The sequence below is a fragment of the Astyanax mexicanus genome, chromosome 15, assembly GCF_023375975.1.
Source record: "Astyanax mexicanus isolate ESR-SI-001 chromosome 15, AstMex3_surface, whole genome shotgun sequence".
Classification (NCBI taxonomy): Eukaryota; Metazoa; Chordata; class Actinopteri; order Characiformes; family Acestrorhamphidae; genus Astyanax; species Astyanax mexicanus.
In genome coordinates, this window is record NC_064422.1 from 4,943,459 (window position 1) to 4,961,076 (window position 17,618).

General features: G+C 37.8%; 1 protein-coding gene across 2 annotated transcripts; it reads left to right on the top strand.

Moving 5' to 3' along the window:
- Nucleotides 1-1,945: 1,945 nt before the first annotated feature.
- On the top strand, nt 1,946-10,616 carry slc16a9b (solute carrier family 16 member 9b). Of its 2 annotated transcripts, XM_007235383.4 has the most exons (6): nt 1,946-2,238; nt 3,251-3,484; nt 4,809-4,952; nt 6,357-6,452; nt 7,082-7,921; nt 9,279-10,616. In XM_007235383.4, exons 2-6 carry the CDS (start codon nt 3,280-3,282, stop codon nt 9,461-9,463), a joined length of 1,470 nt encoding a protein of 489 aa, XP_007235445.2. In that variant the 5' UTR covers nt 1,946-2,238; nt 3,251-3,279; the 3' UTR covers nt 9,464-10,616. The 2 variants fall into 2 exon arrangements, with proteins under 2 accessions (XP_007235445.2, XP_015457406.2); XM_015601920.3 differs by lacking the exon at nt 1,946-2,238 and having other exon boundaries at nt 3,338-3,484; nt 4,783-4,952.
- The last annotated feature ends 7,002 nt before the right edge of the window (nt 10,617-17,618 follow it).

Sequence of the window (17,618 nt, forward strand, 5' to 3'; positions counted from 1 at the left end):
CTGATGTAACACAAATAACACAAATTGTCATTATTTTAACATTTTGTTTAAGAATTCAGATCAGAGCGTATATAAAAATAAGCATTTAATTAACTGCATTGTTAAAATGTTGGAACACACTTGTAGAAGCAAAAAAAAAATACAGTTTTAAAATGAGCTAGTTTAGTTTTATCTCCAGCTCTAACCCTAAAGCACTTCTACACTCTGTAGTGATGCTCTCACGATTAGTAAGTGATCAGTATGTGTCACTTTAGGGAATTCATGAGTCAAAAAGTGCTGTAATGAACTTTATAAATATTTTAAATGGTCTGTGTTTAAATGGTTAAGTGGGTCTAATTGGATACTAAGGGTCTTTTCACAATAAGGCACAAAAGTGCTTCCTCTATTTCTCTAGAAACAAGCTCTCAGAGGCACTGTTTGGTCGTGTACCTCTTGGTGAGAGATCTCTGACTGCTAGAAATGCCTGTATGTCACACTCTTAGGCCCCGTCCACACAAATCCAGATATTTTTATATATACAGAAAAATCTTCATCCACACGAGCAGCGTTTTCAAATGAAATGAACATCCACAGGCAGGGTCTAAGCATTTCAAGACACATTTAGAAGTTTTCTAGCCAATCCTCAGCAACCACTACTTAATTTTCAAAATTGTCCCACCAGGTGCTGGTTCGTCCAGGCCTTGCCTACAATCTGCATTTGTGGTAAGATTTGTGCGTCCGGACAAGAGTTCGGATAAAACTGCACACAGCACAGTCTGGTGCCTCTACTCTGTTAGGTAATGTGAGAGTTACATTAAATTAAGCTGTAAACATAATACTAATCCGCAAATCACAGAGACTGAGTGTTTGTCCGCCACAATAACCTGATTAAAAAAACTGAGATGGTGATTTGAGGTGATTTGGGATGAGCTGAAGCTTCACAGCCTGAAGGAAAAGCAGCAACTATTATTCAGCACCTCTAGGAACTCCTTCAAATACAAAGAGTGTGCAGATCTGGGTAGCCTTTTATTTGTGTAGTCCATTATAAATGCCTAATAGATGCTCAACTAACATTTAATTAACAGTTAACTTAATGACTATGAAATGTAACTGAACTCTTAGTTAAATGTAAAAGATTCTCTATAGAACCTAACCCTGCACCTAATCCTAACCTTAAACCTAACCTCAACCTTTACCTAAACCTTAACCCTAAACTTATTACTAAACTTATCACTTAAAGAATATAGTTTGGTTTAGAGCTGGATATGGGGTTACATTTAATAAAGAATCCAATTAAATTAAATTAAATTGCATTTACTAGACACTGAATTTAATGTTCAATGTTCAAAGTTCAAAGTTCAATGTTAGTTGAACATCTGTGAAGCATCTCTAATGGACAATGTAGTATTTAGAGAAATCTAAAGTATAAAACATATTCTGGTTTGTTTAACACGTTGTTTATTAGCATGTGTTCATGTATAGCTTTAATATTAACCCTTAATTTAATAATAACCCTCTATAGAATGATATTTATATTAGTTGATAGAAAAAATCAAAACACGTTTTATGAGCTTGGAGTCTCTGTTAAACCAATCAAGAAAATTGAGATACAATAATAAGAGGTAAATTTAAACAAAACAAACTGGTGTACATATATATATATATATATATATATATATATATATAGCTGGGTTAGTTAACTACCTAGTTAGCTCAGCTGCTGTTCTGTTTGGGGTTTCCTCAGATGGGTGAGGGTGATGGAATTACAGTGATATGGCTTATATTTCGTTTTTAACCAAATAAACACTCAGAAAAACACTTGTACAGCCTAATAACAGCTCTACTCGGTCGAGCTCGACGCTGCTTTTTGTCTTTTTCCAGAGAAATGTAGAGGATGAGGAGGAAGTGTGAAGGCAGACCAGCGGGAACAGCTTCAAACCGGTTCCAGCACCGGCCAACAAAAGCCGCCTGAGAGCGAGCGAGAGAGAGATACTGAGAGAGAGAGAGAGAGAGAGAGAGAGAGAGAGCAGACACACAGAGAGAAAGAGAAAGAGGCACAGAGAGCAGCAGCTGTGATGAAGAGCCCTGTCCGGTTGTCTGTTTATTATTGCTGCCACTGTTTTAAACCGTCATGATAAGCTAGTTAACCTCGGTCAGCTCCATGGTGGCCCGGCCAGCAGCCGCCTCTCCGCCGCCCTGCGCTCACTGATCCCCCGCACCGCCTGCTATCATCCCCGCCGGGGCTCCGCTGGGTCTTTGGTAAGTGCTGCTGCTGCTACTGTTTATGTATTGTCAGATTATATTTGTGTTTTCAAAATAGTAATATTAATCACAATCCCTCCTGCAATACTCCATCTTGTTGTTGTGTGTTTTGCGCGCTATTTTTTTTAATAATACTTAAAAATAAATAGTTAAATATGCGACGCAGTAGCTAAGTAACAAAAGCAGCACAGGGTTGTTGTTATGGTTGAGTCTAGCTATTATGGTGATATGATATTATCACGATACTGTGATACTGATGATTTTACCGTGATACTCGATGTGCAGCTCAAGAAAATGAAGAGACCAGTTCAAAATGATAAGTTTCTCTGATTTTATTAATGTGTTTGGTGATTAGGGCTGTGAATCACAGGGCATCTCACCATACGATTCTCTGTGATACTCTCTACTCACAGCATCTGTGTAACTGAAGAGAAAAAATAAAATAAAATAAACAAATACCAGGCTAGGCTATTTATTTAAATAGCTACGTAGGCTATTTATTGATGTCAGTTTTTTGCTAGCTTTTTGAAATAATATTTAAAAAATACCTTAATACACAACACCAGCTGCAACAATTTATTCTGTCTACATGTATTCAGCTAAACGCTGCTGTGAAAGGGCTTTTCAGCTGCCAAATATTCGCTGTTATTACTGTTATCACTATCGGAAAACCAAACAGGTGCTTTTAAAAGTGATGCAAGTAGCTAATCCATGCAAGTATCCAATATGGATCCAACTCCAATACCAAAATTGGCATCAGTAATATTAAAGTAATTGGAGCAACAGTTGGGCCCTTATAGTTTGGGTTTCTCCTGCCAGGTGGCACCGTTGTGTTGAGTCTCTTTCTCTATAGTTAAGTACCTTTTAAAAACTCTCAAAAGCTTGGCTTACACAAGTGTGGGAAATTGAATTAGAAGTTAAACAGTGTTTTACAGTGTATATCCAGTCTATATGCCTGTATACATGTCTATTTACATATCATGTTTTATTTCTTTGTTCTCTTTTGCAGGATCTCCCAGAAGAACCAAGCTTCTAAAGATGAGTCCTCAGAACTCAAAGAAAGCTCTGGACGGGGGCTGGGGCTGGACCATTGTAGTGGCCTCCTTCATGGCCCAGCTTCTGGCCTATGGCTCCCCCCAGTCTGTAGGGGTGCTCTACCCAGAGTGGCTGAGTGCCTTCCAGGAGAGTAAGGGAATGACTGCATGGGTGGGCTCCCTGGTGTCTGGGGTTGGACTCATTGCCAGTAAGTTAATAGCCTAGTTCAAAATGAGCTATGGTTAGAATCAGTCTGTCTGTTTATGGTCAGGTACTCACATACTGCATAGGGACAATACCCGTTTGAGTAGTTTGGAAACACCTTTAAATTAGTGTTTTTTTTTTTCATTATTTTTACTAATGTTCTAATTTCATGGCAAAAACTAAAGAAAAAAATGACATGATAAAACTGGCTCTCATCAGCACCGCCACAAGAAAGGAAACGTTATCTCTGTTGTACAGTATAAGTTCGTCAAAGTTCTTTAGAAACCACAAGTTAACAGCACCCCAGATAAGAGCACCTAAATGCTTCACGGAGTATTTTGGTTTGTTTGGCAATTTTAAGTTGCTACATGATTCAGTATTTTTTTTCACAATGTAGGAAAAAAAGAAAAACATTGAATGAAAAGGTGTGTCCAAACTTTTGACTAGTACTGTACATCTATTGGATAAGTCAAGACAAGGCAAGTTTATTTGCATAGCACCATTCATATACAGTGGCAATTCAGAGTGCTTTAGATAAACAGGGATAAAATACAAAGACATAAAAACACAGTAAAAGCAAAAAATAATTTAAAAGTAATTCAAGAATAAATGTCATTATTAAAAAGCAAGACCTTACAGTAAAAACTTACAGTATATTTAAAATAAATAAAAGTAAACATAATAATTAGAAAAGATGCAGTTACAGGATAGAGTGTTGTCCCACTATAACCTTATTTCACAATCACATTTAAGCACTCAGTCACAATGAATTGCTTTCCTTGCATAACTCAAATCACAAACGCAATAAACACCAATAATCCAATCCATTGAGCAACACTTTAGACTCCCTTTTTTACTTTAGTAAGGCAAATTGGTATGAAGAAATGCTAGATTGGATTTCATACTGACCGTTACCCCTTTTGAACTGATAAGCCTTGACCTTGGGGTTGTTTTATCGAATGTCATCATGTGTTATGAAACAGGGCCTGCAGTTAAAAGAGCGAACAGTGTGGGTTGCATCACAGCACTGGCAAGCCAAGTGGTCATTTCTGCACCATTCAGTCTCTTTTTTGTGGCTAGCACTGGGATTTGGCAGGATATGTTGCCTGTGGCAATAAAAAAATCCATGAGTCTGCAAGATCCTGACTGCAATCATGCACATTTAAGTACTGTTTAAAAACTCTTCTAAATCTTCTAAATGTAAAGTATAACTTGATGCAGGAGCCTATAAATCATTGCTTTTAGATATAAAGAAGATCCAGTCCATGTCCGAGTTAATGACCTTGTTGCTTTCTCTAACAGGATGACGCTCTCCTCCTTGTGTGCAGGTCCCATCTGCAGTGCCTGTGTAGTGAACTTCGGGGCCAGGCCAGTGACCATCTTCAGCGGCGTCATGATCTCTGGAGGCCTCATGCTGAGCGCCTTCGCCCCCAGCGTCCACTTTCTCATGTTCTCCTATGGCATAGTTGTTGGTACGTCTTAGGGTTATATATGACTTTATGCCTTGCAGCCCAGATTATCTCACTTAAAAGGCAGTGTAGTGATGAATGTCTCTGAATCTGTATCAAAAGGAAAAAATATATCCTGATTGCAAAGATACTGACAACTCACTGGTAGATGAGCATTTAACTGCTTTGTCATTAGATTTTATCCCAATAAATCAAAAGGCCAGATATAGTAGAATGTGCTCGAGAGAAATACCCACACAACAAGCTATACTTATAAAGCTATATAAAATAAAGCTGATTTGTTTTTTATAAGTTTATGTGTAATTTCTCTGCTGGTGGGCCAAGTAGCTACACTATCAATTTGTGTTGCCTTGTCAGTAAGCTTAGATTGTATAACTTCCTGAGACCCTGACTTTAGGATCTAGCAAGCCAAAAACAATGTCTTCAATTAGAAATTGTTGTTTCTTTTAAAATTGAAGAACTATCTTTGACCCAATAATTCCAAAAACAGACTTTTATCTTTTGACAGTGAGCAGAGCAAAAAACATAAAGAGAATAGTTTCAAACATAAAATTGGATGAGAGTTTTGTATCTGGCCCATGTTTCTGGCTGTAGAAACCTTTGACTGGGATACCCAATGATTTCAATCAGTTGAGTGTGGAATGTTGTTATGTGGCCACTAGATGATACAGCAGTGTGTCCATATGAGGCCAAAAGGTTAAAGTTCTGCAAAATTATTAAGTATAATGTTGCGGAGAAGCAGAAATGTGAGGTCATCATATGAGGACGCAGGGTCTCAAGAGGATAATGAACCAAGTAACACATATTGACTAGTAGACCTTGACAGAAAGCTTCAGCTAAGCTAAGGTAAACTGAGCTGGCTAAGATGTGGGTTGTGCTACATAAATATGATGCTTTTGGACTAGTCGGAATGATCATTCTAGATATCTACCCAATACACAATATGTATTAATGCTTATTTAATCGACCAGAGTTTTTCTTCGAAACTAAGATGCAAATGATAATGAACAATCAGTAATGAACAAATATGGCAAACTCAACAAACAATAATGTGAATAAAACCTTAGATTTTCCCATAAGAATGCAGGATAATAGTAACATTAATTGTTGTTAATACTAAACTAAGTATGTTTTGTTATGTGTTTGTAACATAACTAAGTGTGTTTTTATAGATGATTGTAGAGTATTATACTTATAGATTGTATAGTATTGGTTTTTCAATTTACTTTCCCCAAACTAGGAATGAGTGTCTAATGTAGAGAGTGTGGAGAGTCATAGCAGAGTCAGCTGAGGCCTAGAAAGATGAAAGTATTCATGCAGTTCTTTACAGTCATGGTGGAGTAGCTAATTACATAATGTATTCATCTCTTCAGTTTGCTGTAATAACCGCATGCTGTCATTCTGCAGGACTGGGCTGTGGGCTTCTGTATGCTGCTACTGTAACCATCACATGCCAGTACTTTGATAAGAGGCGTGGCCTTGCCCTTGGCATCGTTACAACAGGTAAACCAATACCAGATTCCAGTATACTTTCTTTATTGTGTCCATCACTTTCTTTGGTGAGTCGTGTGCAGAATCTGTTACAAATCTGCAGTTTGTATTAGGGTTGGGCAATATATCCCTAAAATAATATCACAATATTTCATATTTTCATATTTATTTTTGGGTTAATTACATTCTTGAAGATATGACAAAACCTTGAATTTACTGCTGCAAATAAGAATACACTTACTACTGCAGCAAAAAATATTGAAAGGTTTTATATAGCACACAGTACCATTCTGAGGCTGCTAACTCAGATGAACTTATCCTGTGCAACTATGTTTTTAAAGTATCTTGTTCTTTACTTAGTTGAGTAGTTCTTGCCAGGAATTATGGATTTATTAATGTCACAGAACTGCAATAGTAACTTTTGTAAGTATAATTGGCGGGCGAGTCTTAGGTACTTTAGAGTGCCTAAAAAACAATATTTGATGCAACAAATCGATAATGTATTGCAAACAGAAATTATGCGATATATTGGTATATTGTCCCACCTGTGTAGAGACTGTTTTGTTATGTTACTTCGTTGTGACAACATTTGAAGGGAACAAACTGTACCTAATAGTATTTCCATGGCTCCTTGTTGTCAGGTACGAGTGTCGGAGGATTCCTTTATGCCACTGCACAGAACGAGTTCCTGGAGCTCTTTGGTCTCGAGGGCTGTCTGCTGCTCATCGGCTCCTTCGCACTGAACATCATAGCCTGCGGTGGACTGATGAGGCCGTTGCACTTGCCTGCTTACTACCTCAAACAGAGAGCAGCCCTGGTGGAGAAGGTGGAGGAGAAGCGCAGAGAAAGGCCGCTGGTCAGGGAGAGCTCCATCAAAAAGAACTTGCCTGTCACTGACCTGCTGATCACCATCGACACTAAAGACCCTCTGGCTTACGAGAAGAGCTTCCTCAGCTGCTCGGCTCTGGTGAAGCTCCTCAAGAAGAAGCAGAAGGCCTACTCTGACTATTTCCGCCTCATAGCGGAGCGGCTGCAGGACCGCGTCTTCGTGGCCATGTGTGTAGCTCTGTTCCTCTACAGTCTGGGCGCCTTTCCTCCACTGCTGTTTCTGGAAGACGTGGCCCAGAGCGAGGGGTTGATTGAAGGGATCAGTGTCATCCCCCTGGTGTCTATCATCGCCATGGCGGCTGGAGTCGGGAAGCTCCTGCTGGGTGTGGTGACAGACATTCACTGGATGAACAGCGTGTATCTCTACGCCTTCACTCTGGTGGGCAGCGGGGCGGCTCTGCTGGTAATCCCGCTCACCAAAAGCTACGTTGGGCTCCAGGTCATCTCAGCCGTGCTGGGGTTCTTCTCAGGGAACTGGTCTGTCACGCCCTACATGACCACCAAGGTGGTGGGCATGGAGCGCCTCACAGAGGCCTACGGGATCTTGATGTTCTTCGGTGGATTTGGGATTATGCTGGGACCTCCAGTTGTAGGTAAGCATTGGTTGAAAGGCTTTGAGGGTTGGTTTATTTCTTTGCTGTAACAATGCTTATTGGCAATATAGAAACCTGTTTATTTATCTTTTGAATGGTGGCACATTTGTAAGAAACATGCATGTATGAGTGAGTAAGTTGCACCCATGTAAAAAATTGCTAATTCTTTTCTGCCAAACAGTTTATTCTGACTCGTTTTATGGAACTTGGCCTTCAGTTTGTAGATACTGATACCAGAGCGCACTCCAAATAATGCCGCAACTTGGTTTTTGCAGCACCGACTCCAAGTTGTGCTATCGCACGGGTCCCATCTAGATCCGTCAAATTATGCATGATGCCGATTATTGGAGCAGAGACCTACTCAACACTGTAGGGCTCATGCTCACAGCTACTGCCAATCAGATGCCAATAATGTGCTGCACCTGGGATTGCCAGAAACTCAAACAAGTGCCAGTAACAACAGCAGAATAACTTGTTTGGCAGAGATGGTTTGCAATTTTTTTTTTTCATTTTTCATGCGCAACCCACATACCTGGCTCTATTTCTTATCCCACAAACGGGCAGGCTTTCCAACAGTATTACATTTATTACCAAGAAGCATTAAATACAACAAGGAAATAATCTAAAAATAAATTTCCTTACTTTTTGTGCTATGTTTTATTTAATCCTTTGTCACAAAAATGCCCAGAAAGGGAATGCACAGAATACTCGGTTGCTAAAACAAAAAGCTCTTTTGATGGTCAGCCGATTAAGTAAAAAGACGCAATAGGTTGTATGACTTACAATGACTAATTTATACAAGAAATAATGCTACTTAAAATTAACTGTGTGGTAAAATTAACACAAATTATTTTGACACAATTTTAATATTTTTACCTATTTTGGCTCCAACATCCTGCTGTAATTAATGTTTTTACAGGTAATTAGCATTTTTAAGCTGTATTTACCTGTATTTAGTAATGTTAACATGGCATGGCTACTGCATGGCTAAGTTAAACAAACATATTTAAATAATAAATAATAAAATTCCATAGTGATGATCTTACATTTAGTCTTTCATTTTACATTTAAACACATTAAATTACATTCTTACACCCCAACAACAGTCTATTTTTAAGCCTTGCGTATGCATTGTTTAAATAGCAACAGTGCTTGTGACCATATCTAGGATGATGGGCGTGGTGGTCTGGAAATGAGGTGTGTTCAGGTATATTTCTGGCGTAAGGGAATAGCTGTTGACAAGCTGATTGAATGATTGAATAATGAAGCCGTTAACCTAACGTTAATTATTTCACTGCAAATATTTTGTACATTTTTTCATACGGTTTCATATTTTTTGTTGGTTTCTCTTTCATAGGCTGGTTCTATGACTGGATGCAGTCCTATGACCTGGCCTTCTACTTCAGCGGGACCTGTGTGCTGCTGGGTGGAGTGCTGCTGCTGCTCTCTGGCATGCTCTGCTGGGATGTCAACCGCGATCCAGAGGCAAAACCAGATGAAGAGTGCACTGACGACTGTGACAAAGTGGCTGCTGTAGCCTGAAGTACAAATGCACAACCTTTTCTTTGCTGGTAATCTGCCTCCTGCAGACACTGACTGAACGGGAGGCTGATTTAATTTCTTTTCCTTTTTTCCTATTATGGGTTTTGCCTTATTGTCGATTTATTATTATCTGTGTTATTTTGAAATGGAACTTGACTTTGTGTTTTTGAACATAAGGTAAAAACTGATGGACGTGAGCTTGTCCTCAGTTGTTTTTTTCCTGGCCTTGTTTTATGAGGCTCCAGAATATGAAGATGAGATTTTGGAACTTTTAAATGTTTTTTTTTCCCAGTTGAAGTGCATGTAAATGCCTCCCTAAACTTTTATATGCTGGTAATTGGGATCACAGTGCAATGCCAAACAGAAATATTTTATTTATATAAGATCCCAATGTCAGAGAAGGCTGTAATTGTTATTTTTTACATATGCAACACTAAACAAACAGTTTAAACAATGACAAAACATTTTACAAAAAGGATTTTACAGTGTTTTGGTGACATCTTGACATTTCGTTGTGAGTTTTGTACCAAAATACAAAGTGTTTTTGTTTTTAAGTTTTTTTTTAGAGTCGACAGTCTCGTACATCACAAACTGTAAAGCAAGATGGTTTACTTCATGCTGCTTCTACGTCAGAGGCACGTCTTGTTTTACAGGGTGACCAGTCTGATGACTCAGAGTGGATTTGTTTGTTGAATAAACATATTAGCAGACCAGGCTTGATCTGTTTTCAGACGATTTGATATAAAGCAATATGTACATGTGTGTAAACATGTTGTAACCACTTTTTGTCACTTTGGTTCATTTCTCTTTGTATTCTCTTTGACCTAATTCTTGTAGTTTGTCTTTTTTTTTACTTGCACTGCTGTAGACTGCACAGTGTTTGTATGATTATTAATTAGTGTTTTAGCTGACTTTGAGACAAAATATTACTTGAACTAGGTCTCTATGATGTTAGCAGTGTAAAAACATGACAGACATCATGGAATTGTTTTTTGGATATGGTGCTGGCAGGTGTGTGTTGACCCCGTACACTGTCTTAAACCATGTGAAGCCAACTGTGTTATTTATGTATTTAAAATGTCATTTTCACTTTTTGACGTGTTTTTTAGATAAAAATAAAAAAATGCATAAAGCTTGATAGCATTGGCTTGAAGCAGTTGTCAGCGTCCATGTCTTTGTTGATGTTTTAGAAAATGCTAAAATCGAAAGCTATTACATTTTATATATAAGTAAGGAATGGGAGGGGAGGAGGTGATGCCTTTGTGTGCTGTAATGTCAATATACAGCATTATTATTCAGTGTTTATATTTTATATTTTCTACATGATAAATTAATACTAAAGTCATCCAGACTATGGAGGAACACATAAGGAATCATGTAGTAACTTAAAAACATTAAACAAACCAAAAATACTCTGTAAAGAAGCATTTAGATGCTCTTATCTAGGGTTCTGTTAACTTGCAGTTTCTGAGGCTGGTAACTCTGATTAACTTATCCTGTGCAACAGAGGAAACTCTTGCTCTTCCTTCCTTTTCTGGGGTGGTGCTGATGTGTGCCAGTTTCATCACAATGTTTTTGATGGTTGCGACTGATCTTAAGGATTGACTGAATTTTATTTCTAAAAGTATTTTTACTTTAGTAGATGAATAAATTAAAACATTACTTAAATATTCACTATTCACTGTATACCTGTAACTCTACTTTTCACAACTTTACAACTGATGCTCTCAAACATATTAAGAGACAAGAAATTCATGAAATTAACTCTTGATGAGTTCAGCACAGCTGTTAACTGAAAGCCTGAATTCCAAGTGACTTCAGAACAGATAGATCTATCAACAGTAAAACAGATTACAACAGGGTTTAAACATAACTCTAAATAAACGTATGTCTGACAACAATCTTTAAATCTAAACTAATAATTTAAAATTCATTCTGTGTTTTTCAAACATCAATACAATATTAAAAAACAAAACATGACATTTTCTCACACCTTTACTTATTATCAGCTTCTGTCCTCATAACTTTCAACATTCTACACAGCTGCTTCCACTGTCTGGAGGAGAATCAGTTCCCATTTAGAGTTTCTTGGTTCCCTAAGGTTTTCTGCCTCATGCTATCAGGGTAATTCCCTGGCAACTGCGCTTTGCCTGCACATCAGGGGTTTAGGCCTAGAAGCTGCTTTTCAGCAGTGCCAACATGTTCTTTAATCAACTGCGATTTTTTTTCTCAAATCTGATTTACCTTTCCCTAATTATAGTTGACAGTTCATGTTATTTATCGTTTTCCGTCAGTAAAGTGAAGAAATCTGTCCCTGAAATGTCACACACATGCGTGTCAATACATTGATAAATTGCCAGTCAATGTGTGGACACACCTTAAATTATTTAAATTGTTAAAGTGTTTTTTCATTATTTTTGAATGTTCTGTATTGTAGATTAATAACGAAATCCTCCACAAAAATGAATTAAAACATATGGATTTATTTAGTAAACAAAAAAGTGTTAAACAGAACCGAATATGTTTTATATTTTAGATTTTTTAAAGTAGCATCTCTATCTTAGATGCTTTACACATCTTGGCTGGATTTCCTCAGTCAGTTTTATGAGGTAGAGTTACCTGGAATTTAGGCTTTCAGTTAACAGCTGTGCTGAACTCATCAAGAGTTAATTACTTGCATTTCTTGCATCTTAATGTGTTTAAAAGCATCAGTTGTAAAGTAGTGAAGAGGTAGAGTTACAGGTATACAGTGAATAACTCTCTTTGAATAATGTTCTAATCCATATTATGGCAAGAATTACTCAACTAAGTAAAGAAAAAATAGTGTAAGAAATTTCAAGAACTTTTAAAATTATCCTCATGTGCAGTCCCAAAGACCCTGAAAAATGTTATGATGAAACTGGCTCTCATCAGAACTACTCCAGGAAGTGAAGAGGTAGAGTTACAGGTATACAGTGAATAGCTCTATTTAAATAATGTTCTAAGAAGAACTACTCAACTAAGTAAAAAAAAAATGACTTTAAGAAATGAAGGCCCGTCAAACCAAAAAAAACTTTGAAAGTATCCTCAAGTGCACTGGCAAGTGGCAAGACCATCACAGACATTATGATGAAACTGGCTCTCATCGGGACCACCCCAGGAAAGGAAGAGCAAGGGCTACATCTGTTGCACAGCATAAGGTAAAATTTTGTTATTGTAGATCAAGCTAATAAAAAAATCCTAATCATTTTTGCTCATCACTACCAGGCATGCAGGTGATCTAATCTAAAAGCACTCCAGCTCCAATTACAGAAAGGTACAGAGCAGGGTTTGTTTCACCTGTGAAGTTTTTAAATAGACTTATGGTAGAGAATTAGAGATCCCTAAAGGAATTCCTCCATTCATATGGAGACAGAAGGTCTCATTCTGATGTAAAATGTCGTCCTAAAGAAGCAAGATGGGTCTTTGACTGCATTTTATTTGACTAAATTTAAGGCTTCCAACCTTCAGCTGGAGTTAATTAGAATGTGTAATGCCTTTAATGTGTTAAAAGCTACTGTTATGTTAAAGAAACTGTTTAGAAACGAAGGAAGACAGACTTGCAGAGTGACTTTCAACAGACAATTAAAACCCCTTTAACATCTATTTAAACGACAGTTCCTTTTGGTGTATTTCCTGGATCCATCCCAGTCTTCTTTATTTTGACTCTGCTAAAAGGTGCAACACTCAATTTATGAAGCTATGACTTTAACGTTCCAGAATTAAAGAAATATATTTCAGACCAGGAGTATCCAAACTTTTTTTGTTGGGGGCCAGAAGGAGAAATATATTTGAAGTCACGGGCCACAGACTCTGTAAAAAAAAAAATAATGAAATATACCACTTTAAATCATACATTTTCCTGATTACTTTCAGCGCACCCTCTCCGCTTCTCTTTGGCCCGTTTTTTCTGCGCTACAACTGCGCACCCTCTCCGCTTTTAGACTCTTTGGCCCATTTTTCTGCGCTATAAATGCGCACTCTCTCCACTTTTAGATTATTTGGCCCGCGCTACAACTTTAATCTTGCTGCTTTTAGACTCTTTGGCCCGTTTCTGACACCTAGCTTTCAAACTTTGAATCTCACATTATAAAAACCTGCTTAACAGCGGGCCAGCTTTCATTCTATTTCTAAAGTACCTCCAAAAAAGGAAACGGGCCGCAAATGGCCTCCGAGTTTGGACACCCTGATCTAGACCACATTACAAAGGAGTTGTAAAGTTCTAGACCATTATAAGATGGGTTATTAAGTTCCAGGTCACAGTACAAAGGGGTTGTAAAGTTCTAGACCACTATAAGATGGGTTTGTAAAGTTTGAGACCTCAGTATCTTGGGGCTGTAAAGTTCTAGGCCACAATAAAATGGGACTGTAAAGTTTTAGACCACATTAAGTTGTGGTTGTAAAGATTTAGACCACAGTACAAAGGGGTTGTAAAGTTCTAGGCCACAGTACAAATAGGTTGTAAAGTATCTTGAGACTGTAAAGTTTTAGGCCACAATAAAATGGGGTTGTAAAGTTCAAGGTCACAGTAAGATGGGGTTGTAAAGTTCTAAACCACAGTACAACGGGGTTGTAAAGTTGTGGACCTCAGTATATTGGGGCTGTAAAGTTTTAGGCCACAATAAGATGTGGTTTGTAAAGTTTGAGACCTCAGTATCTTGGGGCTCTAAAGTTTTAGACCACATTAAGTTGTGGTTGTAAAGATTTAGACCACAGTACAAAGGGGTTGTAAAGTTCTAGGCCACAGTATCCTGAGGCTGTAAAGTTTTAGGCCACAATAAAATAGGGTTGTAAATTTCAAGGTCACAGTAAGATGGGGTTGTAAAGTTCTAAACCACAGTACAACGGGGTTGTAAAGTTGTGGACCTCAGTATATTGGGGCTGTAAAGTTCTAGGCCACAATAAGATGCGGTTGTAAAGTTCAAGACCACAGTACAAAGGGGTTGTAAAGTTCTAGACCACAGTGTGGGTGGATTAAATGGTTCTAGGCCACAATACATTTTTTTTTGTTTGTAAAGTTATATGTCACAGCAGGACAGGTTTGTAAAGTTCTAGGCTACAGTAAGATAGCACTGTAAAGTTCTAGGTCACCGTAAGACGGGTTTGTAAAGATCTAGACCACAGCATTATGGGGTTGTAAAGTTCTAGGCCATAGTATGGAAAGATTAAAAAATAAGGCCCTAGTAAGATGGCGTTGTAAAGTACTACACCACAGTAAGCAATAACTAGAAAAGGTTCTAGTTGATAGTAAGTTGGGGTTAAAAATTTTCAAACCACAGTGCAATGAGGTTGTAAAGATCTAAACAACAGCAAGCTCTTGACCATAGTATGGAAGAACTAAAACATTTTAGGTCACATAAAGTGAGGTTATAAATGTATAGACCACAATGATATGGTGTTATAAAGATCTAGCCCACAGTATGGAAGGATTAAAAGTTTTAGACCACAGTTAGATAGGGTTGTAAAGTTCACCACAGTATGGAAGAATAAAAAAAAACTAGGCCACAGTAAACTCAGTTACTAAAGTTTGCCATTATTTAACATATTTTAACTTGCTATTAAGTTTGATGTAGCTGTGAAATGTATGAAACCAGAACTAATTCATATCCTTCTCCCCCTTTACTCAGAAAGGCTCTAGAGTTGCTCATCACTAAAGGTCCCAGGAGGAGTTCGGAGGTGAGGTGTTTTTTTAAAACCTGTGCCAATAAAATCTTGTGTCATGTTAGGCTCATTAGCTTCAGAAGTGGGCAGCTCCCACGCTGTTACTCAAATCCTGTGTTCCAGTAAACTCTACCTTACCATAAGAAATGATACACAGGCTTCACAGTGAGCAATGCATTCTCCTGTTCAACAAGGCATTGTAACAACAATGACCTAAAACCACAGGAGGCTTTAGAATTCACCCCTGTGGTTTACCACTTACACAAGACAGGATGACCTATAATCTTTTCTTTTATGAGTTTTCTTATGATGTATGACAAATTAAAAAAAATCCTTTTCTCTAAGCCCAGTGAATCCTGATTTTACATTCGAGTTGTTTTCACTTAGCCTTCAGTTAGCCTTCAGAAAGAGACAGCAATGCATTGTGGGGCTAGAACTCCACCCACAGCTGTATATATTTTGTTTTAATCAAGGTTTAATTTTTTTAATGGGTATTTCATTTGTTATAAATAGAGCTGTCAACGTTTAATTTAATTTGGAATCAGCAACATGTAATTATTTTATGAACGCAAATTAATTATACCACTAAACAAACTCTAGAGCGATTCACTTGTGGTAGGAACATGATCTGGTCTCGATCCGACCCAGCTATCAAATATACTTCTTTTTAATTAAGCTTAAATTCTGATAAGGTGCAGTTTAATCTGATATATCTGCCATAAATAGATAATATACTGCTATGAACAAACGCTGTTTCTGCTGCTTCGTGCTACACTGTTAACACACTGAGCGAGGTATGTGGAGCGCTCACTGCTTGTTTACTACACTGACATCTGCGCTGCACGACCCATTGAAAACACAGGGTTTAAAAGAGCAGCGGCAAATTAAATCTACCAGTTTGTGTTTCCTGCGAGTGCACTGGCTGCTCGGCAACGCTGCATCAGCAGCAGCTTGAAAAGAAGCGGTGGCTGGCTTCACATGTATCGGAGGAGGCATGTGTTGGTCTTCACCCTCCTGGTGTGTTGGGGCATCACTAGTGATAGGGGGAGTCCTAATAAATGGGTTGGGCCATGTAAATTGTGGAGAAAAAAAAAATCTAGGTAACTGAAATTTATAGTGTCAAATTTTTTCATTTAAGGACTCCTTAAGGGACAGTGTACACATTACTGTACAGGCCATTTAAATAGTCACCCCCAAACACTACCAAACACATTACCAAACACTTTCTGAGATTTTTACACTCAAATTAAGTTCTAATTCAGAAATCCTTACAACCAAGCTGAGATGATTACAATAAAGTACAAAAAAAGTTTCCTTTATCCAATTTATCATGCATTCTTTATTCCATTGCCCCACGTTGGCTTTATCTCCCCTCAAAAATACAAGTATATACTCGTATTTTAATTAACACCACTTATATAAATATAATTGCATTTTACATTTCTTACATTCATTATTTTATCTATATTTAAATATCCACTATAAAACGTGTGTCTTTATGGTTGACAGCCCTATAAATATCATATGTTATATTTCTGACTGGGTTTATAGACTGGGTTTCCTGGTTTCCTGGTGTCTTCACTAGTTTAAAACAGTAGGCTAACAGGTATCAGCACTGCTGAAGCTGGAAAGAGCCATGGTAGCGTTCTGTCTGTGAAAACCACAGCAGCGTAAAAATGGTTGAGAGCTTTATGAGGGGTATGACAAACAGGAACATCGATCAATAATGAAAGTCCAGCAGGATCTCACGGCCCAGTGCTCATCTATAAACCTGGAGAGGTATACGAGGGCGCCGGGGTCAGCTGGAAGACAGCTGAGCTCGTACTGCCTAGCAACGTGTCCTTCTCTCAGTCCAGGCAAGAACTTAAGCAGCTTACATAACCAGGGCTAATACCTGCTATGATATTTACTTAAGACTGAAGAGGGTGTGTCCACGTAGACAAAGGACGTCAGGATGAGCAGTGATGATTGTCACAATAGTGATGCAATAAATGACATATGGTATATGTCCCTATTTCAAGTGTGATGTTTCCATATATATTATATATAGGGTGATATATTATTATCACATACACAGAATTCTCTGGTTATATGTAGTTTATAACATACAAAAAAAAAACATACAAATTTGAAATTTGAAATTTGATTTATTTTCATTTTTTCAGTGGCACTGGGTGATGTATGGGTTTAGAGGTGGGGCAGGAGGGAGAGCTGATTGGCTGAGCTTTAGCCGCACTGTGCTTCTAATAGCGCACTATATAACTTTTTCTCTTAATGGTATTTTTCCCCTTACATTACTTTTACTTTTATACATTAAGTAGTTTTAAAACCAGTACTTTTACACTTTTACTTAAAGAGTAAACGCTTGAGTTGATAATTCAGCTTCTACAGAAGTATTTTAAAACCTACTGTCTACACTTCTATCTACAGTGTAATTAATGTCAATACTGTTCATACCTTTGCTTAGCTCACAACC

Coding starts and splice junctions, on each gene's coding strand:
- slc16a9b (XM_007235383.4), top strand. CDS start 3,280: ATGAGTCCTCAGAACTCAAAGAAAGCTCTGGACGGGGGCTGGGGCTGG. Junction 4,953..6,356: donor CTCCTATGGCATAGTTGTTG/GTACGTCTTAGG, acceptor GTCATTCTGCAG/GACTGGGCTGTGGGCTTCTG. Junction 7,922..9,278: donor GCTGGGACCTCCAGTTGTAG/GTAAGCATTGGT, acceptor TCTCTTTCATAG/GCTGGTTCTATGACTGGATG.